The sequence below is a fragment of the Rattus norvegicus genome, chromosome 3 (assembly GCF_036323735.1).
Source record: "Rattus norvegicus strain BN/NHsdMcwi chromosome 3, GRCr8, whole genome shotgun sequence".
In the NCBI taxonomy this organism is placed as follows: domain Eukaryota; kingdom Metazoa; phylum Chordata; class Mammalia; order Rodentia; family Muridae; genus Rattus; species Rattus norvegicus.
Window position 1 is genome coordinate 182,782,841 of NC_086021.1, and position 22,163 is coordinate 182,805,003.

The 22,163-nt window shown below is 50.6% G+C and overlaps 1 protein-coding gene, 1 long non-coding RNA gene and 1 pseudogene across 8 annotated transcripts; 2 read left to right on the forward strand and 1 right to left on the reverse strand.

Annotated features, from left to right (window-relative positions):
* Nucleotides 1-1,221: 1,221 nt before the first annotated feature.
* Ankrd60 (ankyrin repeat domain 60) lies at nt 1,222-11,012 on the reverse strand. 7 transcript variants are annotated; one of them, XM_039106735.2, is made up of 4 exons: nt 10,680-11,012; nt 5,285-5,415; nt 3,758-3,923; nt 1,222-1,640 (listed from the first exon to the last, which is right to left on the reverse strand). In XM_039106735.2, exons 1-4 carry the CDS (start codon nt 11,005-11,007, stop codon nt 1,333-1,335), a joined length of 933 nt encoding a protein of 310 aa, XP_038962663.1. In that variant the 5' UTR covers nt 11,008-11,012; the 3' UTR covers nt 1,222-1,332. The 7 variants fall into 7 exon arrangements, with proteins under 7 accessions (XP_038962663.1, XP_063141395.1, XP_038962665.1 ...); XM_063285325.1 differs by having other exon boundaries at nt 5,290-5,415; nt 10,759-10,895; XM_039106737.2 differs by having other exon boundaries at nt 10,759-10,895.
* A 59-nt stretch (nt 11,013-11,071) lies between these two features.
* Nucleotides 11,072-12,919, forward strand: LOC134486504 (uncharacterized). The gene is made up of 2 exons (XR_010065549.1): nt 11,072-11,310; nt 11,905-12,919. It is a non-coding gene; the product is annotated as an uncharacterized LOC134486504 (long non-coding RNA).
* A 7,964-nt stretch (nt 12,920-20,883) lies between these two features.
* Eif4e-ps9 (eukaryotic translation initiation factor 4E, pseudogene 9) overlaps nt 20,884-22,163 on the forward strand; it is a 35,175-nt pseudogene continuing 33,895 nt past the window's right edge.

The following is a 22,163-nucleotide window of genomic DNA, read 5'->3' on the forward strand; positions in this document are numbered from 1 at the left end:
GCTGTCTCCCACCCACCCACCCCCACCCCTACCCCCGGGTGTGCCTGTGTGCCTTCCTACTTCTTCAGAATGTCATGGCAGTCTTTCAAAACCAAGAGTTAAACTATCATGGAAGTTGAGCTTCTGCTCCAGAACACTCTAGAACAATCTAGCAGGTTCTGGCCTGCCTTTCTGTTGGGGATGGGTCCCTCTGCCATTTCCCAGGCACTGAGCCTCAGCCTCTGTTTCTCTGCCTGCTTCCTGCACTTGGTTCACTGACCCCCCACAACGGGGTCTACGGTGTGGGCTAAGGCCCAACGCGAGGTATTGAGCTTGTCTCTAATGGGGTGTCCTCGGAGCCCAGGAGCACGTCCAAGTGACGCTGCCCTGGACTGAAGCAAATGTCGCCCCCGAGGGCCTGGACGTCTAGCCAAGTGTCTAATTGAATTGGGAGAAATGGAGAGCTTGTCCCCAAATGCGTAGGTCCTCAGGCCAGGCGTAGTGCCTGGGGCCAATGGCTGGCTTCCAGAGAGAGAGAGGGCTCTGGGGAGAGTGGGAGGGAAGAGCATGAAGGCTGTGGAGGTGCTGGGTTGGGACTGCAGGATGAGGTAGCCAGTCTCTCTCTCTCTCTCTCTCTCTCTCTCTCTCTCTCTCTCTCTCTCTCTCTCTCTCTCTCTCTCTCTCTCTCTCTTCTGTTTCCTGGGCTGTTTTCTTCCCACGGAAGACCACATGCCTCCTTCCCATGAGGATAAGAAATGAACCCCTTGGAAGAAGACTATGTTTGGAGGCCTACAAGCCCCACTCCTGGCTTCTCATCTTCCCTGAACTCAGGCCGCAGACCCCTAAGAGCTAGCTCAGCCTACACTGTGTCCCATGACGGGCCAAGGAAATGGTTAGCTACGTGGGTTTGACAAACAAATTCACAACCTGCTCTGCTTGTGACCTCCTGACGTCGGCCGTGCTCGCTCCCCGCGGTAACAGGGGCGCTATTATCGTTCCTGTTATTACTCCCATTATGCTGGTACATTAGAAGGGCCGAGGAAGGGAGGGATAATTGGCTACCATCACCCCAAACGGTGTGATTGGGCACCAACGTACAAAGAGCTTAAAATTAAAGGCTAGCATTGTCGGCATGGTGGGTGGGGGGCGGGGCAGAATGGATTGCAAAGGAGATGGACTCACCTGCTCCATTACACCCTCCTCCCCCCCCCCGCCCCCAGACTCTTGTAAGAGGACAACCAATTTGGTGTCTGATTGAGTTCTGTCCCTTTCTTTGTTCCATAAAGAGTACCACGGTGGGGCCACAACGGGGGCTATAAGGTCACCCCAGAATCACATGACGGGCAAAGGTACTCAGGAGATCAACACTGAGGTCTTCCTTGCCATGACCCCAGGGCTGTGTTTCTCTGAAGCATCCCTCGATACTAAGTCAGGGTCCCTGGTCCCAGACTTGATCATCCAGTAGAGAATGAACATCTTGCGCTCGAAATTCCCCCGCTTCAGGCGCCGCGCGATAGTGACAGGCGTTTCGCTCTTCAAGTCTCTGTCGTGGATGGAGGCGCCATGTTCCAGTAAGGGCTGGATGCATTCTGTCCTGCCCATGGCTGCGGCCACGTGCAGGGGTGTCCTGCCCAGGGGTGATTTGGCCAGGCAGTTCGCTCCTGTGAGATTAAGAAGACCAGCTGGAAGACCCTGTGTTCGGTCCCCAGCTCCGAAAAAAAAAAAAAGAAAGAAAGAAAAAAGAAAAAAGAAAAAGAAAAAAAGAAAAGAAGACCAGCTGGAGTGGTCTGTTCTCCTAGCTAGGAGTTACACCGTGTGACACTAAGGTGGCAGGAATACAATGGACAGTTGGTACTGCTCCCGGGGACATGGTGGTTTCCTTTAGCTCATCACCGCTCCCATCTAGCCTGGCCCCAGGGGGCACCCATTAGACAACACATTCCAGTCTCCTCTTCCAAGCACATGCCTGCGTCTTGCTGCCTGCAGAGCACTCTGATGGGTTTGTCTGCTCAGTTTCCTCATTGCAACACTGTTTCCATCCCTCGCTTGAGCTTTCTACTGATTGAACCAGCTCCACCTACCTCCTGAGCTTAGGTCATTTTACACTGTGCCCCAGGCCCTTTGCACGTGCTGTTCCTGCTATAGATTACACTTTCGCATTTCTCCGCTTTCAGGGTTTCAGTAACTCCTTAGTTCTTCCTCCCTACAACCCCTACATCTCTCCCCATACAACGAGCTCGGTAGGGGCTGCGTTGGGTGCATCCCGTAGGTGGCTGCCTATGGGGTTAATCATTTGCAACCACTGGCTGGCTTTTCCTCCTAAGATCCATGAGGACAGAAACACACAAGGTTTGGGCTCTGCTGCTTTTATCCTTGGAATGCAGCTACAGGTACCAAGGAGGTGTGGCAGGAAATGGTGGCCTGGGCCATTTCAGATCTGGACTCTTGCTGCCTCCTGCAGACCGATGGGCTAATGACAGGGGTCCAGCATGGACTTGTGGAACTGAATCGAATTCTGGGTAACAAAAATCTGGACACACACATACACATGCACAAAAAACAAACAAACAAACAAACAAACACCAAGGTGATTCGACTCAGCACAGCTGACACTGAGGCTACTGCCGCACAATTGAGCTATGGTTGATTGGTGAGGCAAAGTTTGAGTAGGCTTCTAGAGTGCCGGCATGACCCTGTGCCTCCCCCGTCTCCCCCCAACCCCCAATGATGGCTGCAGAGGACGGAAGACTTTGCAAAGCTGGCCGTCATTTTTTAACGGGGGCCTTCAAATACATCACAGTTCCATCAGAGCGAAGGTGACTTTTTATGAGCTTAAAGGACTGCTGGGCTGTGAAAGCCCATCTTTCATCGTGTAAGAGAAGAGCAGAAAGGCAGTGTGCGATGGCAGAAAACGCGGTGCTGTCACCCAACCATCTTGAGCTCTGTGGCAGAGATATGACAGGCCGGTACCCAGCCTCGGACAGTCGAGTTGTCTCCCACCCTGTCTGGTGGAAGTGTGTGTGTGTGGGGGGGGGGCGGATCGCTCGGGGCTGAGCAAGACAGCAGATGAAAAGGAAAGAGGCCCTACATGGAGGCAGCAGCTTGGAAAGCCAGAGGCACCTGCTGGTCCCTCCCTCCCCTTTCCCAAGGAAGCCATGGGGTGGGCTCTCTGAAGCTATGTATATGGTAACTTGACTTTCAGTCAGGGGGATCGTTTCTCCAACTAGGGAGGACAAAAGATTCCTTCCAAACATCTGCCCAGACACAGTGCTGACCACAGCTTGGGGGAGGGGGAGAGACAGACAGACAGCCACTCTTAAGTGGAGACATGGTAGAAAAAGTGTGGCTGAGCATCTATTTTAAAGGCCCTCCATCCAGCCTGCTGACCATTCCATAGGATACCCGGGGTGAGGTCCTGTTGGACCACTGCGGAATCTACTTGGGGGCGGCGGGGGTGGGGGTGAAGACAGACCATGGGCTGCTAGAAAGGCCAGGCTAGGAAGTCCTCCAAACACCCCCCACCCTCACCCCTACCTCTCCGTGACTCGCTGTCCTTTGATTTTGGTTCTACCACAGTAGAACGCTCTACAGCCCCAGCCTAGAGAAGTGGGAGCCCCTAATGGGCATGCCACACGGTGCTTCTGACCAAGGAGCCCAGCAGGAGACATGTTTGATGGGTGAGAAGTCTGGAACCCGGGGAGCCAATGCTGAGGGAACAAGTGAGATGGGTCATCCTGTCCTCCCAACCGGATCAGGGCCCGGCTTCCTGCAGAATTACCAAGTTCTAGAAGATACTGCACGGCATCCACGTGACCTCTGTGAGCAGAGACATACAAGGCCACAAACGCCCTCTGGGCGGTCCACTGCCTCCACTGCTCCCCCTTAAAGTGCTGCGAGTTTGCTGTCCGGTAGAAAGTGTCCTCACTGATACCAAGACATGACATCTAGGTGAAAGGAATAGGTCAAGGTTGTGTCTAGAGCATGCCCTGCACGCCACCGCGCATGGAGGTGGACTTAATCCTAACCGAGGTGCACAGTGGGAGTGGAGGGGTGCTGGGTGACCCGCACAGCACTCAGGAAGTATAGATATCCCGCACCCAGTCTCCACCCCTGGCCAGTCGGGGGACATAGGGAAGGCCTTTCTGCCAATGTCTTGAAGGAGAAAAATAACACTGCCAATGTGTCCAGAGGAAGACATTTGTGGCCCTTGGGGAAAAAATGCCAGCCAACACAATGTGGTCCCCCGGAAGGAGCCCCGGGAAGGGAAGAGTGATGGAGTCTGTCTTTCCAGGCTGTTTTGTGTGTGTGTGTGTGTCCATTGCCTCTGTCAGCTTCTGGGCGTTTCTAAAACTCTGTTGGCAGAGAGATGTCCATCACAGAACCATCTTGGGGATGAGAAGAGGGCCATGGACACCACAGAGAGGACTCTGTGCTCTGGAGGTCCCAGCCAGAAAGGAAAGGGTGTGGGAGAGGGGCCTGGGGAAGGGCAGTGGGCCAGCTGAACAGGGAGTGGAGGGCTGGCTGTGCTCATCTCCTCAGGCAGCACATAAGCAGGACACAGACTAAACTTCCAGGCAAGAGAGGAAACTGGGGATGTAGAGAAGTAGAAGATATGCCAGCTAGAGCTGGATGGACTTTGCTCTTGGTCCTCGGGCCTGGGGTCTGTGATACAGAGATCACCGCCTCCCACCACTCCTTGGACGCATCCCAGCACCTCTCCCTGTACCCAACCTTCCCTTGAACCCTGTCCTACCAGAAATCGGCCTCTTGCCCCTGGGGGAATCTCAGAGCCCTACCCTCAAAGGCTACGGAAGAAAGAGTACACACTTGTCCTGGTGCCAACCATTCACCTTCATGGATGGGTAAACAGTCCTGCCCTAACACCACTCCTCATTCTCCCCCAGGGCCAACGGATAGCCCAGCAGGATGCCTGACAAACATTAGATGAGAGCTGCTGTCTAAGGGTGCCAGACCCCTACGCCCACTCCTAAGTCAAACAGCCTTCTGGGTGTTTCAGCCTCCTGCGTGTGACACGCAGGTCCCCGAGCAGTGGGCTACCACCCCATGCTCTCTACTGGGACTAAATTTGATTTTCATTGACCAACATGTGGACAGAGAATGTACCACCCGGGTGCCACTGCGCATGTGGAGTGAAGCAGGTTTAGGAACTGTTAATGAGCTCAGGGGCCCACACTCCATGGAGGAAGGCTCATCTTTCTCCCCTACTCTGAGGCCTTTATTTGAATTCTCATGCTAAAGACTGGGGTCCCTCGCCCCCCCAATATTGAAAGAAGCACAAAACCACCTTACTGGGGTCCCCTTCCACAGCGGCCAAAACCAGTTCCGTCCAACCATCATAGTGCCAGATGCATAGTGAAATAATAGCTCCCGGAATGACATCATAGAACTTGAGCGTGGCGTCATCCATCAAAATTCCTACGGGAAACAATTTTTCCTTTTAACAAAATTAGGACTTAGAGAAATCCCTGCATCAGCCCAGACCACGTCTGGCCCTGAATCACCCAAAGACACTTCTAAAGTCTTGAGCAAAGTGGTGGTGGCGGGGGGGAAGAGGAGGGTCTCTCTCACCCGATGGTCTCACAGGAGCCTTTTCTAATGGATGCTGTTAAGGCTTTTTAGAAAATTAATTTGGCTCAGCTCGGACTGAAGCTGGACCCAAAAAGAAAAAAAGGAAAAAAAAAAAAAAAGAAAGGAAAAAAAACCTATACACACAGTGATTTATAAAATTTTGTAATTACAGCTTGTCCTGTTGGGGGAAAAAATCCATGAGTCAGTGAAATCGTTTTATGAGGCAAACTCTACAAATAGAACTACTTAAATCTGAGCTATACATCACACAGGCCCGACAGTGTACTTAACGAGTCATATACCTTCAACTGAACACCGGCTCCAGGGAATGTAGCCATTAGCTGGCTAAAGAGATGACAGTGACTGAAGGATCCAGCAAGTGACAGGCAGCCCACGCCAGGGTTTTTCCACGTAGGAGCTTAACTGACATTTTCAACTAGGTACCCACGCACCACAGTTTCCACGGCCTATGCCCATAGCACGTCAGCTGCACTTACAGCTCTTACAGTCAAGGATGCCCCCTAGACATTGTCCCCAGTGCCTGTGGTGACCTCAGAAGCAAATAGCAACACTGAATGCATTGGAACTGGAGTGTCAGAGCTCTTTCCAGACCCAGCATGGCATCTTATTCTGGGGGTCAACAATGGACCTAGACCTACATCCAGAAACCCATGCTCAGCCAGGCTTGGTGGCACACAGCTGTTGTCCCAGGATTTGGGAGCTAGAGACAGGAGGATCAGGAGTTCAGGTCTACTCTGAAGATACATGAGATCCCATTTCAATAAATAATAATAACAACAACAACCAACAACACACTCTGGGAAAGACAGCTCAGGGAGTATTGTGCAGGGGGAGGTTAAAAGGCAGTGGTGTTTAGTGTCTCAAAGCACACGCACATTTCTTTCTTGGTCACCTACTGTCTTAGGAACCACAGACGACTTGGATTACTCAGAAGCAATAACGACCTGCCCAGGCTGCCCTAGTACCCATTCCAGGTGATCAGAATCCATCAATGTTCTGGGTTCTTGATAATTGTTTTGGGTCTCTACCCCTGAACTGAGCAGTACATCCTTGAATCTTCACCATGATCCTCCAGCCTACATGGTTCTTCCTCTAACTGGGGGCAAACTGAGGCTAGGCCTGGCTAGGATGTGACAAGGTCTGACTCCTTCCAGACTTGTGGGCACCATTTGATGATCATACTTGCAGAGGGATGGAGACAGAATGCTGGTCGGCGAATCCGTTAATTAGGGTTTTATTTGTGGCTGGACCGTGGGAGCTGGTCTTGTCCCTGCTCTAAGACAACTTGACTTTCTAACCATTTGGTAGACATCTAGGAGAGTTAATTGTGCGTCTTCCCTCACAGCAGTTCCTGTGCAGTCCCTCACACGGCCCCTTTTTCGGATGGGCAGGCGCCACCTTGGGCTCAGACGAATGCTACCAACTATCAACCGACAGATGATCGTCAGGGGCAGTGTACTCGCTCGTGAATTTGCTTGGCGGATTTAGGCGAGGCCATCCTGATGCTTTCCCGCCATGATCTCACTTGCCCTTCCCCCTGCAACCTCGGAGGTGGGCAGATGTGCCAGCCACAGTCAGCCAGCAACGGCTTAGGGGTCAGGCCTTCAACAGTTGCTAAGTGACTGCTGAGTCTGAGCACTGTGACATCACTATGAAGTCACCCACCTCTTATTCTCTCTCCACTTGCTTGGATTTATTGCTTACGGCCGAGGATAAATGAACAAAAGAGGGTCCGGAGTTAGGAAGACACGCAGTTTTTCAAATTCCTTGCTGGAGAACAACTGCACAGTCCCCTCTTGTACCTCACTCGTGTCCTTCATACCTGGCTGGCTATAGACAGACTCAAACACAGCCTCTTGCTAAATAAAGCTTCAAAGTGTGTGTGTGTGTGTATGTGTGTGTGTGTGTGTGTGTCATACACTCATACACATACACATATACACACACGAGCATCTTTTAACTACTGTAAGAAAGTACACAGGCCATGGAAAATATTTAACCTATTTTTAAAGGTGCCGAGGAAGAGTGTTTTGGCCTTGCCTGCACAGTTTGCAGAGTCATTCCTGCCCACTGGGGAACAGCACAGAGAATTCTAGAGCTAATGGGGCTCTGCTCTCCGGATTAGGAGACTGAGCCCAGGACAGCCAGTGCCTGAGAACTCGGAGGAGCGTGGGGACAGGCTGTTTCCAGAGCTGTCTCCATCCTCCCAGGCCTGCAGTACTCTGCAATGTCTCCAGGATACCGGCTGCTCACATCCCCCAGCAGCCCAGAGGTTTTGTTGTTTTGTTTTGTTTTTTGTTTGTTTGTTTTTTAATCTTCATTTTCTTGAAGTGTTTTGCATTGATTTCCATCGGGTAGGGAGATGATGGAGCCCAGGGGCTTTGATCCTGTTCTCATATCCTAAACACTGTAGGGAATGGGGACAGGGGCAGCCGTGTCCCCAGGTTGAGGGAAGGAGAGACAGGCTGTAGAGCCTCTGGCTTCCACTGGGTGCCTCCCCATGGAATTTGGGACTCATGGGGGGTCTAGATTCAAGAGAACTGAAAGGAGTGGGCTCTTATTCTGCAGGGCTCCCTGTGAGCCCCCAGTGTGGGGCAGGATACAACTTGCAACGTGGGGGTTAGAGACAGACTAGGTTAGTGTCAAGATTGGGGTGGGTGTCTAATGATCATGGGCGAGGTCTGCTTTGAGTTCTGGGGACCTGATGAGAGCAGGATTTACTCTGAGGTTCCCATGGGAGGAAGTCTTGCTGTGTGGTTGGGGGGGGGGGTCCTGGTTTCAGAGGAATCTGGAGCAGTATTTGGGGGTCTTTGGATGGGCTTGTTTAGGCAGCTCTGGTTGGTAAGCAACTGAGAGGAATCGGACAGCTCTCCTTTGAGATTTAAGGTCTTGCTAGTGATAGAGTCTGCTCTAAATTTGGGGTTCTGATATGATAAGTTTGGCTAACTGATCTGTATTGAGTTCTGGGGTCCTCATGAATCAGGGTTGGTTTGAACCTTCATTCCCTCACAGGGACAACTGATGCCAGCTTTGAGGGACTCATGAACACAAGATTTTCTTGGGAGTGGGAAACCAGAGCGAGCGAGCCTGGCTTCAACTTTCAGGGGGTTCTCCTGTGGGCTTGACTCATTTAATCCTTGGAACCTTGATGAGGATGCTTGGCTTGTACTGGGGTCTTGCTGTGTTCATGGGAGAGCTTGAGGGCTGGCTTTCAGAGGTAGGCAGGGTTGGGTTTGGATGTGGGGGTCCAGCTGTGGGCAAGGTCCATTTTAGGACCTAGCATCCTTATGTGGATTGGGGTTTGGCAGTACGGATGAGTGGTGATAGCTGGGAGGAAGGGTGTCTCAGAGTTGGGGACATAGGCTCTCTGTTGATGCTTGTGATTGTGGGCGGAGTCTGCTCTGGGACTTAGGGTGCTGGTGTGGCCAGGGGCAGTTAGAGGATGTGGGGATCAAGCAGCAGTGTATGAACACACTGTGGGACCCTGAGGTGGGCAGGGTTCGTCTGAGCTTCAGCACCCTTCTGTGGAAACAGCTATGGAGAATGACTGGTCCTGGTGGCTAGCCTGGGGACTTGGGGCTCAGATTTGGTCAGGCTTGTTTTGATTTGGGGTCCTAAGGTAGGTAAGGTTTGGAGTTTCAGTGTCCTCTCATGTAAATGCAGTTGCTGGAGTATTTGGGGGTTCTGGGGTGGTGATAGCTAGTCTGGAGACTTGGGGTTCAGTCTTGGGGGGTACCGAAGTGGAAAGTATTTGGTTTGCTTTTGATATCCTCATGAGTACGTTGGTGGAGTACTTGGGTCCTGAGAGAGTGGTGGCTAACCTAGATACTTGAGGTTCAAGCCTGGGTTCAGGTTTGTTCTGGGCTTGGGGGGTTCCAGGATGAGCAAGGTTCATTTTGAGTTTTAGTATCTCTGTATGCACAGTTAGAGTTTGGGGAGCTGCAGTAGTAGTTAGCCTGAGAGTTTTGGGGGTTTAGCCTTGAGTAGGTGTGCTCTGGACTTGGGGGTTGTAGGACTGGCAGGTTTTATTTGAACTTTAGCACCCGTGGAAGAATGTATACTTGGTCTGAGTTGGGGCGGGGGTGTCTTGTGGTAGTGGTTAGTGTGCGAGGGAGATCTGGACATTCCGATGTTCTGGGTTTGGGGTTCCAGAAGGGGATGTTTGATCTGAGTTTTAGCATCTCTATGTAGACACAGTTGATGGAAGTTTGAGGTCATGCTTGGTCTGGATTTGGGGCTTCCTAAGATGGGCAGGATTTTTTTTAGTATCTTGAGTGGCCAGTGGGGACAGAGGACTTGGGTTCCTGAGGCAGTGGTCATTAGCCTAGAGACTAAGTCAGTCTTGGCTAACTTTGTCCTGGGTCTTGAGGGTCCCAGGTCTAGGTGGCTTCTTCTGTGTTTGTGCAGCTATGTATGGACACAGTCGACTGAGTTTTAGGGTTAGGGTTCTGAGCTGGTTATTTTCAGCTTGGAGATTTGGGGGTTCAATCTTAGGCAGATGTCCTCTGCCTTTGAGGATCTGACCCAGCAGATTTTGTCCCAGCTTTTGAAATGCTGGCTAGAGAACTTGGTGTTCACCTCTTAGGATTTTTTTTGGATCCAAGTTCTCATGGAGGGAAAGGCCTGTCCTTGATTTGGTGGTGGTGGTGGGGTCTACTGAGGCCTTGTTTTCTTTCAAGTGTGCAGTCTTAGGTAGACATGGCTGTCTTAGGGGCTTGGGTTCCCTTCTGAAGACAAGAGGCTGCCCCGAAGGTCTTGTGGTTTTGAGATTTGAGGTTCTGAGTAGCCTGTACTTGCTCAAGATTGGAAGACTGCAGCCTGGGACAGACACAATGTGTGCGAGCCAGGTTCACCTTTATGTTTGGGGTTTAATAAGACACCCACCCACCCATATGTTTGAACTCAGGAGTCCTTGAGTAGCCAGTGCTCCAAGGGGCCTTTCTAGATGGGCTTCAAGGTGGTTGGGGTTGACTTGGTCACCTTGGGTTCTCTGGTAGTTAAGTGTCTTGGGGACCCAAGGGCAGGAGTGGGCCGGGGGCCTTGCGTGGGAGGAGGTCATGGGGTATGGGAAGGGGTCGGGCAGGGGCCACCTTGGTCCAGGAAATGCAGCCGCTGCAGGTTGAAGGGGATGCCGACCATCAGGTCTAGCTCTTCTTTGAGCTCCCGCACCGTCATGTCACTGCGGCAGTTGGCCACGCGGAACAGCTCTCCAGTCTCCTCAAGCCTCACCCGCAGGACATAGACGTCAGGGGTCAAGTCTGGCGACGCGGTGGAGGCGAGCGGGTCCCCTGTGTGCCCCTTAATCCGCGCGCGGGCCCGGCTGGAGGGCTGAGCGGGGCGCGCGCCCGCCTTGGGGTCATCCCCATGCTTCTTTGGCGGACGCGCGCCCGCCCTCGCCATGTCTACCGCCCTCCGCATGGCCCGCGTCATCCCGCGCGTCATCGCCGCCCCCGCCTGGGGCCCCCCGGGACGGGAGAGGGGCGCCCACGCTTCCGGAGACGGCCCCCACCCACCCTCCTACGCGGCCCTCGCGCGCTTCCTAGGCCTATGGGGAGCCTGTCTGTTTAGAGCAGTCTGCATGATTAGGGAGAAACGCTGGGCCCAGTTTCTAAGGCTTGCCGCCATCCAAGCTGACCTGGGCCACGCTGGAACAGGCAGAGGATTGCGTGGAAATGACATCAAACCCGTGGGCCCTGACGTTCCATCCTCGGAGGGAGAAAAGTATGGAGAACACCTGATGGGAAGGCTAGGCTTGAACCTTTTCAGGGGGAGCTCACACCGCAGGGTTGGGAGGGTGGAGGCCCTTAAACATCAGACCCTAAGCAAGGTCTTTAGGGGCTGAAGGAAGCACCTCAGAAGGGGCAGGGAGCCAGAAAGCCCTTTGAAAACTCTTGTTGTTACCAAGAACTAAGAGATGCTTGAAAAACACATTTAGTGTTAGCAGTTTCTTACAAAAATTTGGACTGAGGCACGGTGGTCCAGACCATCCGCACACTTGGGGGCAGAGCACATGCCGGTCAAGGTGATCTAAAGGGCGGGGGGCGTGGTTTAATCAGAGAGGCTCATTCTCAATGATGGATAATTATAATGTGCACGGTAAACAGGTTGGGCTTTTATCGGGTCTTATAGTCTTTCCCGGGCAGTGCTGAGTATTGATCCCAAAGCTTCACTCAGAAGTTTGCTGGCTGGCTAGCCAGTCTTGATAGGAGTCTGGTCTTGTCCAAACTGGTCAATTTAATTTCAGTTCCTACATTCTACCTCAGAACACTAAATATTTATTTTTATTTCATATTTATTATTTTTGTTTTTTGATAGCTTTCTCTGTGTAGCCCTGGGTCTCCTGGAATTCGCTCTCTAGACCAGGTTGACCTCAAGATCAGAATCTGCCTGCCTCCTCTTCCCTTGAAGGCCTGTGTCACCGCTGCCTGGCTCTTCTGCTTTTCATTATAGAAGATTATGCTCTGTAAAGAACCCAAGATTCTAGCTGGATAATTTTCCTTACTTTTAGACCAACAAATTTTAATATGGTGTCCATTCCCTGAGCTTAAATAAAGGCTTGTTTGCTGTGCAAGCCTTCTACCCCATGTACTTACCATAGACACACAGTAAACACAGAGTGGGCCAGTGTTTGTTTTTGTCTTTAATCATTTGTCTCTAACTCTAATGAATTAATCTGTGCTAACATAGCCCATCTGTTGTCTGTGTGTGGTATTTGAGTTCTTTACATATGCCCCACTCTCTTTAGCACAGCATAGACGCCTGCCTTTCTTTCCTTTTAAATAACAAGATCAATAGTATTTGGGGACCTGCAGGGGCGTCCTGTATGACAGGAAATTCAATATGTGGCTTTACAATTTATTTATTTATTTATTTTTTGGTTCTTTTTTTCGGAGCTGGGGACTGAACCCAGGGCCTTGCGCTTCCTAGGCAAGCGCTCTGCCACTGAGCCAAATCCCCAACCCCATACAATTTTTAAAAAGAGGCACTTGTGTCCCATGGGCTACCCGCTACTGTGCCTTGTTAAAACCAGAACACAAAACAGGGACAGACATGGGTACAGAACCATAGTCCAATGTTTACAGAACACAGGATTATCAATTAATGAAAATGTTTAAAAACTATACGAGCACCTTTTGTTCATCTGAGATTCAAAACTAGGAAATTAGGTTCTGTGTGCTTAAGCCAATGTAAAGAGTCAATGGTTTATAGAAAGTTATGGTTAAAGTATGGTTTCTTCTCTTCTTCCTTTTCCTTTTCTTTTTTTTCCTTTTTTCTTTTCTTTTTTCTTCTTTGGGAGTCTGAAGTGTAACCAGTATCCATGTATCCCAGCCATCAGTCCCTCCCCCAACCCCCAGGCCTTGGCCATGTCCACATTAAACAACCTTCTGACACTAGCTACTGTCAAAGACCAACACACATTTTCACAGTTTCTGAAGTGGGGAAGGGTGAGGGCTGGAGAAGATACTGCAAGCATAGCAGTTGATAAAGTGCAGTATCGAGAGGTGCTACACAACAGAGGGGTAACAGTTCTTTACTAGGCCGCTGTCACAAGGACACTTCAAAAGTCCGTAAGATGAGTGGAGTCAGCAGCAATCCAAAGCAGAACAAGATTTCACGTGACATGTTTACTCCTGCAGAGCTGATGTTACATCCATAGCTCTTCCTGTCAAGTTAGTTACATACGTACAGTACTTCAGCTGGAGACCAAACACAGTGCCATGAACTCCATTTTCTGGGAGAGGATTAGGGCACGAAGCCCAGAGAATACTTACAAGCTTCTACTAAATTACTTTATTGGCGAGCGGAGCTGTATTTATGCTCCATTTTCTTGAACAGCGTTTTGTTAAGTAGCTCGTACAGGCCTAGAATTCTCTATCTTAGGTTTGAACTTTTGATCTCCCTGCTTCAGCCTTCCAGGTCCCGGAAGCTCCTGTACTAGGCTCTAAGGGGAGATTTTCTATAACGAGTCTTTCCTAAAAAACAAACTGCTGGCGACAGCTGATGATGAGGAAGCCCGAGCGCCATTGGTACCTGGATCCACAACAACCTCTCTACAAACTGCCACTGACCGGGTCTGGGGGTGGGGGCGGTGTGGGGGTGGGGCACTAGCTGCCATCACCTGAAAGAGGCTGCATCTAGAAGCTCTTATACAACTAACTGGGTTCTCTTCAAGTACAAGCCACATGTGCATCAGAGGCCTCCCCGGGCGACTTGTCTATAGCAAGCACTCTGCATCCTTGGTTCTAAGGAAGCAAAAATCGAAGAAACTTCTTGGTCCTGGGCCAACTGCAGAGCCAAGTCTCTTCAACAACTTTAAGATGATGGTTCCTAGCATTTCCAAAACAGGCTAAGGAGAGAAAAGCTGGAGTCCCATGTGCCATGAACTGTGTTGTATAACACATCCTAGTTTTGTTGTCTTTTAGGCCACGTCAAGACCCTGGAAAATTTTTCCAAAAATATCATTTCACTTAAGTCCTTTCAGATGATAAAATATCTCATTCCAAAAGTATGGCTGAGATTTTAATGGTGGACTGCTAGTAGTGGCACCTGTTTTAAAAGTTAGAGTAACTAAGCCTTTCTGTGCATCTCGCTCTGTAGTTCACGAGAACTGATGTGTGGGGAGCAGGACAGGGAAGGCTGGAAATGAACAAAGGGCCTACACTATGGTGGGGAGACAAGCCAGTAGACATACAGCTTGTACTCACTCAGGCTTAAACAGCCCACTGTAATTCTTTGCAGACCTAGCTGCCACCTGCCACAGCCAGGGTTAGCAGAGAAGCCAGCAAGGCCCACACACCCTTCTCCAGCACTATGTTCACAGGACCTTGGCCTGCAGAACCCTCACATGTGGCATGGGATCGTACACTAGGCTCAGGAGGCTGGGAAGCAAGTGGTCTGCAAACTGGCCCACAGCAGCAGACTCTTCCCTCGCCACAGCCTGCAGACGTGAGAGCCCAGCAGTGACTTTCTCAAGATTTCAAAGCACACATACTTCTGTAATTGTAAAGGCATTACTTCAGAATCTGTAGGTTTGAGACGAGAGAGGGAGGGAGGGAGGAGGAGGAGGGGGCAGGGGGGGACTTTTAAATTTCAAGAACTGAATTTATAATTTTTGTAGCTCACTACCAAGGAATGGCTGACAAGGACTGCAAGGTCTAGACGAGAAACATGGGCTCTGGAGCCAGGCAGGTGTAGATCTGAAACTTAAACTGGTCACTCTGTGGCCTCAGGTAAGTTGTTTAGCTTTTCTTCAACAGCACAGCAGCTGATCCTTTGTAACAATCACCCTGCACTAAGCCACCATGGTGTACACGCCTGGACATAAGACCTTGTTCAGAACCTTTACAGCAGGCAGGGACTGGCTACCAGTCTACCCTATATGCTGGCCCCCGGCTCACACTTCTGAAGCCGGTCATGCCTACATGAGCTCAGCACTGGGGTCTGCACACTGTCCCTAACTTGGAGAGCCTAGAGGACACTCCTTCCTTCCTCCTCACAGCTGGTTCTGGAGAGCAACACCAGCCTTGTTTTACAGGTGAGAAAATTCTGTACCAGTGTGGCGGTGGTACCGAAAGGCTTAGGACCAACAAGCGTGTGGAGACCTGAGCTAGGCACACAGACTCGGGTTCCTGTGAGTGTTCCCTCTAAGGGAAGTCCGTATCAGGGTGAGTTAGCGCCATGGTCACAGTGTCTCAGGGTCATCACAGGCTCTGGAGCCATGACTGGGTCAGACAGGCATGGAATAGCATGCTGCAGAGATGGGCTCTAGGCCAGCGAGGTCTCTCTGGATCTGCCTCATCACCCTAGTTCCTTCTTCCAGATAGAGATTAACAAGTCTGTGAGGTAGAGCCATCTCAGGAGCACCAATTAGTCCCTTGCATTGTGTTTTTCTGGATTTCCTACATTTTTGATAATTAGGGTTTTTTTTTTCACCTCAAAAAAGATCTTGTTGGTTTTTCTTAAACAAAATGAATTGATATCCTTTCTTGTTTCTCACATTTTTCTAAATTCCAAAATTCCAGATAAGTTGTTAAAAGAAAAAGAAAAAGAAAAAGCATCGCTGTAGGATGATGTGAATTTTGACGTTTTCCTTCCCAGAGGGCTGTGCTGTGGAAAAATACCGGCTATATCCTTTTAGCCCAACAGGGGGCGCTAGTGAGTCCTCTCACTGCAGTTGTTTACCAGGCAGTCTAGGGGAAGGCTGGCCTGGGATCACGGTTGGTTCCATCAAAGCTGGCTATTAACACAGCTCCTGGAGATGGCGCCCCACCACCTTTGCCTTTGTGGTGCCAGAAGACTGCATGATAAAATACCAAAATGATTAAAATCATATTTGGGGGAACCAAACCCTCAAAACCAAAACCATGGCTTTCCACAATCTTGTGGGATCCCGACTAGGTCACTTGGCCCCTTTGGGGTTAATGCTTAACCTAAAACAATTATCCTTAGAGATTAAACAGGCGTGCCATCATGTTCCACCATGGTCCACACTCAGGAGCCATTCCTAGAGAATCAGCTGTGTCAAGATGGCTGACATTGAAGCCTCTACCCTGTGACACACACATGCACAAACATTTCCAAGGTGCTAGTCAGAGGGGGTTACTGAGAAGAAAACGTGATATAAGCTTGAAAGCTGAGGCATGAAAAGGGGGGTTGCACTGGGGTCTGTGCAGTCTGAAACCTGCCTGCCACTCAGGCACAGGGAGGGCCGGCCCTGATGGGAGAGCCGGCCGGCCCTGATAGGAGAGCCGGCCGGCCCTGATGGGAGAGCTGATTTCATCTTCAGTACACAGTACACAGTAGGTACCAACCGTGTCTGGGGTGTGAACAAGTGCCCAGGGTGACCGTGGACAAGATACTGTGCCTCATAGAGCTAGTCAGTCTCCTACAGGGTAAGGAGGCTCTGTAAACTTTCCCCAGTCTCTGTCAGGGTGAGGGATCCACAGGTAGATTCTCCGGTGGCTGTGCTAATCCGGCAGATGCAAGCAAAAGCCTGCCTTCCAACCCACTCAGAGCAGTGCAGCAACCTTGAGATGAGCTCCTGCATGCAGCTGAGCCCCGGAGCACAGGCAGCATGGGAGCAGAACTTCAGCAGCATCGGCATCACCTGCGAGCAAAGTGAGAGGCGCCGTGAGGCTGAACTGAGCCGTCTGCAGGCTGCCGAGCCGCTGAGCCGCTGAGCCGCTGAGCCGCCGGCTGAGGCAATTACAAGCGGCTCTCTCTCCACAGCACAGGGCAACCCCAAGTCCATGTCCGCCTTCACAATCAATTTACAAGCAAGAGAAAGCTCCAGTTCTCACTAGCACACGCAGAGAAGCCTTTCAATACGTCTTAATAATACATACATGCACATAACACTGTCCAAGGGAGAATGGTAAAAACAAGGGCAGGGAGTAACATTAGACAAATACATCCAGCAGAAGGGGTCCAGTTTTAAAAACATCACCTTTCAAAATGAGTGCATTGATACCTCTGAGGGCATGGGAGTTTTATAAAATTTCATTATCATCAAGAAATTTAAAAATCACTATTTTCAGGTAAGAGTCGTCTTCTGTGGGGCTGGGAGACATCCGTAAACACCAGAATTACCTCTTCTGCTTTGCTCATTATGAACTGTTCTACAGAGCTGTGGAGAATTCAACAACAAACATACACATGCACAAACAAAAACCCTACGTTATTATTTAAAGAAGTTCATATACAAAATGATTTCTGCACAGTTCCCATTATGGAAGCATAAATTTAATAACAAGACTATTTTGAAAATTGATGAAACAATATAGCTTCTAACTGCAAAATTAAAAGCTGGGCTTATAGAGAAAATGACAAATGGAGCCCAGAAAAAAAAAATAATGGAGTTAAGATGGAAACAGAAAGGGTGCTGTTTGCAAGAAAGTGCTACGGCCAAGGCCGGCTCCTTACTAGCATGAATGAAATGCAGCGCACTTGAGAAACTCTGCGCACAACTTCAGGGTAACGTGTCGCAGGTAACCGTGCACGCCGCTGGGGTCGTACAGATGTAAGATCAGAATCAGCTGCTGCCTGCAAGCACAAGCAGAGGGACCCCTACCACGTTAGTTATCAAGCGGTTCCCGCTCCTTCCCTCTGTTGGCCGCGCGCGGGCGCAGCGGCAGCGGGAGCAGCCGGAGCAGCGGGCGTTCCGAAGCCGCCGTGTATTGTGTACCGAGCGCTTTGTAAAATAGGGGTTCGGGCGTTCAGGGCGTGGGTTTGAGGTTCCAGCGTCCGGTTATGGTTGAAGCACACATAAAAGTCTGCCCTACAACAGACCGCGTAAAAGCCGCCTTGGGCTGCAGCAGTTTCCCGGCCGCCTTGACAAGCCGGGGCGAGGAGCCGAGCGGCGGATGGCGGCGCCCGCGCTCTTTTCCTCGTCTTTTCCCCCTTGTTCTTTCTCCCTCGTTTTTTTTGCACATTTTTTCCTTCATTTTCATCATCGCTCTTTCCCCGTCGTTCTTCTATTTTGACCGCTATCCCCTAGCTTTTTCTCCCGCTCTATCTCAATCTGTGTCCTTTTTATCCCCACCACTTCCTCGCGCGCTTTCCCCATTTAGCCGTCTGGCTCGCCCGCCCTTTTCTCCTGGCTCCTTCTCGGCAGGTTTTTTCCCCCTGGCTCCATCTCGCTAGGTTTTCTCCTCTCGCTCCTTCTCGGCAGGTTTTGCCCCGTTTCGCTATTTATTTATTTTTTCCCCTTCGCTCTTTCTCCGCAGGTTTTTCCCTCGCTCCTGCTCGCTAGGTTTTGGGTTTTTTTTCCCCCCTCGATCTTTCCCCGCAGGTCTTTTTCTCTCGTTCCTGCTCGCTAGTTTTTTTTTTTTCCCCCTCCCATCTTTCTCGGCAGGTCTTTTTCTCTCGCTCCTGCTCGCTAGGTTTTGGGTTTTTTTTCCCCCCTCGATCTTTCCCCGCAGGTCTTTTTCTCTCGTTCCTGCTCGCTAGTTTTTTTTTTTTTTCCCCCTCTCCATCTTTCTGGGCAGGTCTTTTTCTCTCGCTCCTGCTCGCTAGGTTTTGGGTTTTTTTCCCCCACCCCGGATCTTTCTCGGCAGGTCTTTTTCCTTCGCTCCTGCTAGCTAGGTTTTTGGTTGTTTTTTTTTTCCCCCCCAACTGGGTCTTTCTCCGCAGTTTTTTTTTTCCCCCTCGATCCTTCTCGCTAGTTTTTTTTTTCCCCCTCGATCTTTTTCAGCAGGTCTTTTTCCCTCGCTCTTCCTCGCTAGGTTTTCTCTCCTCGCTCTTTCTCGGCAGGTCTTTTCCCTCGCTCTTTCTCTGCAAGTCTTTTCTCCCCTCGCTCTTTCTCGCTAGGTTTTCTTCCCTCGCTCTTTCTCGGCAGGTCCTTTTCCCTCGCTCTTCCTCGTTAGGTTTTCTCCCCTCGCTCTTTCTCGCTAGGTTTTCTTCCCTCGCTCTTTCTCGGTAGGTCCTTTTCCCTCGCTCCTGCTCGCTAGTTGTTTTTTTTTTTTTTTCCCCCTCGCTCTTTCTCGGCAAGTCTTTTACCCCTCGCCTTTCCGCGATAGGTCTTTTTCCTCGCTCTTTATCCTCGGGTTTTCGCTAGGTTTACCCATCGCCTTTCCTCGCGAGGTCGTTTCCCTAGCTCCTTTTTCCCCTTCGGGTTTTCGCTAGGTCTTTAACCCTCGCCTTTTCTCGGCAGGTCTTTCCTCCCCTCGCTCTTTCTTGGTAGGTCTTTTTCACTCGCTCTTTCTTGGTGGGTTTTCTCCCTCTTTTTTTTTTTTTTCTCTCTAGGACTTTTCCCTCGTTCTTTTCCCCCTCGATTTTTCACTAGGTGTTTTCCCCTCACTCTTTCTGTCTCACTCGTCGCGGCCCCGCTCGGCTCGGGTGAGAGAGAGAGTGGTGTGATTTGCACGCGGGCAGAGGAAATGAAAAAGGGCGGGGAGGATGCGGGCCGCGGCGAGAGGCTTCATATCGCTCCCGCCGTCTGCGGGGGAAAATGAGGCCAATATCGCGCCGCGCGGAGCCCTTATCGCGGCCGGCCACTGCAATAAGCCAAGCGATGGGAGATAGGGCCCGGGCCGCCGGGGGGCCTGGCCAGCACCCGCCGCCAGGGGGCGCAGGGCCGCCGCGCCGGGCCCAGGGTTGTTTTTGCCAGTTCTTTTGCAGGAGTGTGCTGAGAACATGACATAATGACTAAACGTCAGTCTCTCAAATTAAGGATAATGATTAAAGCTCACAGCAAAGAGAAAATCTTCCAGTTTGCCCCGGCACCGGCCACATCGTATCCTAAATAGCTGCGGAAGCCTGATGGCTGTCTTCAGGAAGACGATTATTTGAGATGACTAGTTGCAGCTAAGAGAAAAAAAAAAAAAGAAAGAAAAGAAAAAAGAAAACTAGAGATACAGAAATAGACCTCAAAAGCCTAAACGAGCACCCCACAAACATATATCCCCCTGAATCCGTAAAGCACATGCTCCACCTAAAAAAGGGGCACTGAACCATGCTGGCTTTCATTGCTGGCAAAGCTTAGAGCATTCCTTGGGCTGACACCAGATAGGAAGAGTACTTCACACAGGTATGCTGCATGCAAGAAAGTGGCAGGAGGGGCATTCTTATCTATTAGCTATCTCATCCGGGAGAGCTCTTTTCAGACCTCAGCCCTGCCCAGTATTCTTTGGCTGTTCAAGTACACGAGGTACCATGAGTCCTACAAAGAAGGCAGCACGCAGAAATCTCAAGAAAGCTTTGCAAACCCACCCTGATTTGGAGGGAAATACTGAAGAGTGGGTGATTCATCTTTTATTTGGTTCCAATAAACTGCCTTATAGAACAGCAGAGCACTCCAGTTCCAGAGCAACTTTAGCCTTGTCTTCATGTGAAAATGGACGTCTCCCCAGAGACAGACAGACAGACAGACAGACAGACACACAGACACACACACACACACACCTCAGAGCTTTGGAATTCTGTTTATACCTTAATAAAAACATAATCTCTTTATCCAGAAGAGCACTAAGCTGCTAGTTCTGAAGTCAGTCATGGACAGAGGAAAGTCTCTCTCCCTGACTTGCCTCTCACGGCCACACACAAGTTTTTACTCACTCTGCTAGTTCATGTGGAAACCCTCAGCTCCTGCTGCTGTCAGTCACCACCAAGTCCTGCAGCTGGTGAGGTGCTCTCTCCTCCTGTCCTCATGAAGCAACTGTTGAAAATACACTTCCATAAGTGACATATCAGGCTCAACATGACCCCGTATCCCCTTTATTTCTCTGCAAGCTATGTTTCTCACCAGCCAAAAAGCCAGTCTCCCTCATACCCTGCTACCTACAACCCCAGCCGGGCATGTACGACTCCACATGGCTGCACACTGACATGTACGACTCCATGTGGCTGCACACGGACATGGCTGCTAGCAGCACACCCTGGACAATTGCCGCCTTTCCTCTGGTGGTGCAGCACATGACCCTACCCCACCCCACACACCCTCTCTACCCCTTGTACCTGAAACCCCTGTGCTTTCCCACCAAGGAGGTGTGTCAGATCCCTCATCTATAAGGAAAGGCAGGATCTGAATGGGCTCAGTGACCACCAAAGTCCTCAGAGAAATCTGTCACTCGACAAACTTGTGTCTAAGTAACTTCTTCTAAGGCCTTGTTTTTATAATTGGTTTTCTGTGAGGGCAAAGGCAGGAGCAGAAGTGCTTAGAGCATCTTGCAGAAAAGGCCTTCCTACGTGCAGAGCTAGGTTAGGTCTGGGCCCACCGTCTTTCAGCAGATGACTTCTTGTGTAAGCCAGATCACTCTGGGAACCTTGAGTTTTGCCATCCAGGGCCTTTCCTGAGAAGCCCAGCCCTACAGGATCTGAGCAGTAGCAGAAGCAAAAGTGTCTGTTTTCAGATTCTGGTCATATTTCACCCACAGGATGGGAACAACACAGTGGCTATGTATCCACTGCCCCAGAGCCTCCTACCTCTGCACCTTGCCGATCTGCAGGAAGGCCTGGGTGTCTGCAACCCTCCCGTACCTTTAGGCAGTTGTACAGGTGTTTAAGGACTCTTATACATGCACTTCGTGCAGAACATTTAAGAAGCCATCGAAGATAGGCACCCGGTCAGCTACTGTCAACTGATCTCTGAGAATCACTGCCAATTCATGAATGGAGAAGGCAAGGGTACGGCAGGGGTGACAGCAGACACACAAGTCACCACAAGCAAAGATAATTCAATGTCTCTAGCATTGCTCCGGAGACCAGTAAGCAAGCCAGTTCCCAGCCACATGGAAGTCAGGCCAACGAGCTGCACTGTAGCTCCCAGGTCCTGCTACTCAGTGCTCCCCCTCTCTGGGCCTCTGGGCCAGCTCCTCTTCCCTGAAGGATGCCTTGTTAGAGAAGAGAGTCTGGAGAGCAGAGTGCATGCCACAGGGCCCAGTATGAGACCATCCTCCACCCTTGGGATCACCAGGAGATTTGAGGCGTCCCTCAGTAGAAAGGCATTACGTGTGGGTACTTGGCTCTGGAAGACCAATGTGTGACAATGACTTAAAGTATTTAAGGGGATTCATATGGCACAGGCAGCCAGTCCATCGGTAGATGAATGTAAACACAGCCCAAAAAAGTCACTGTTC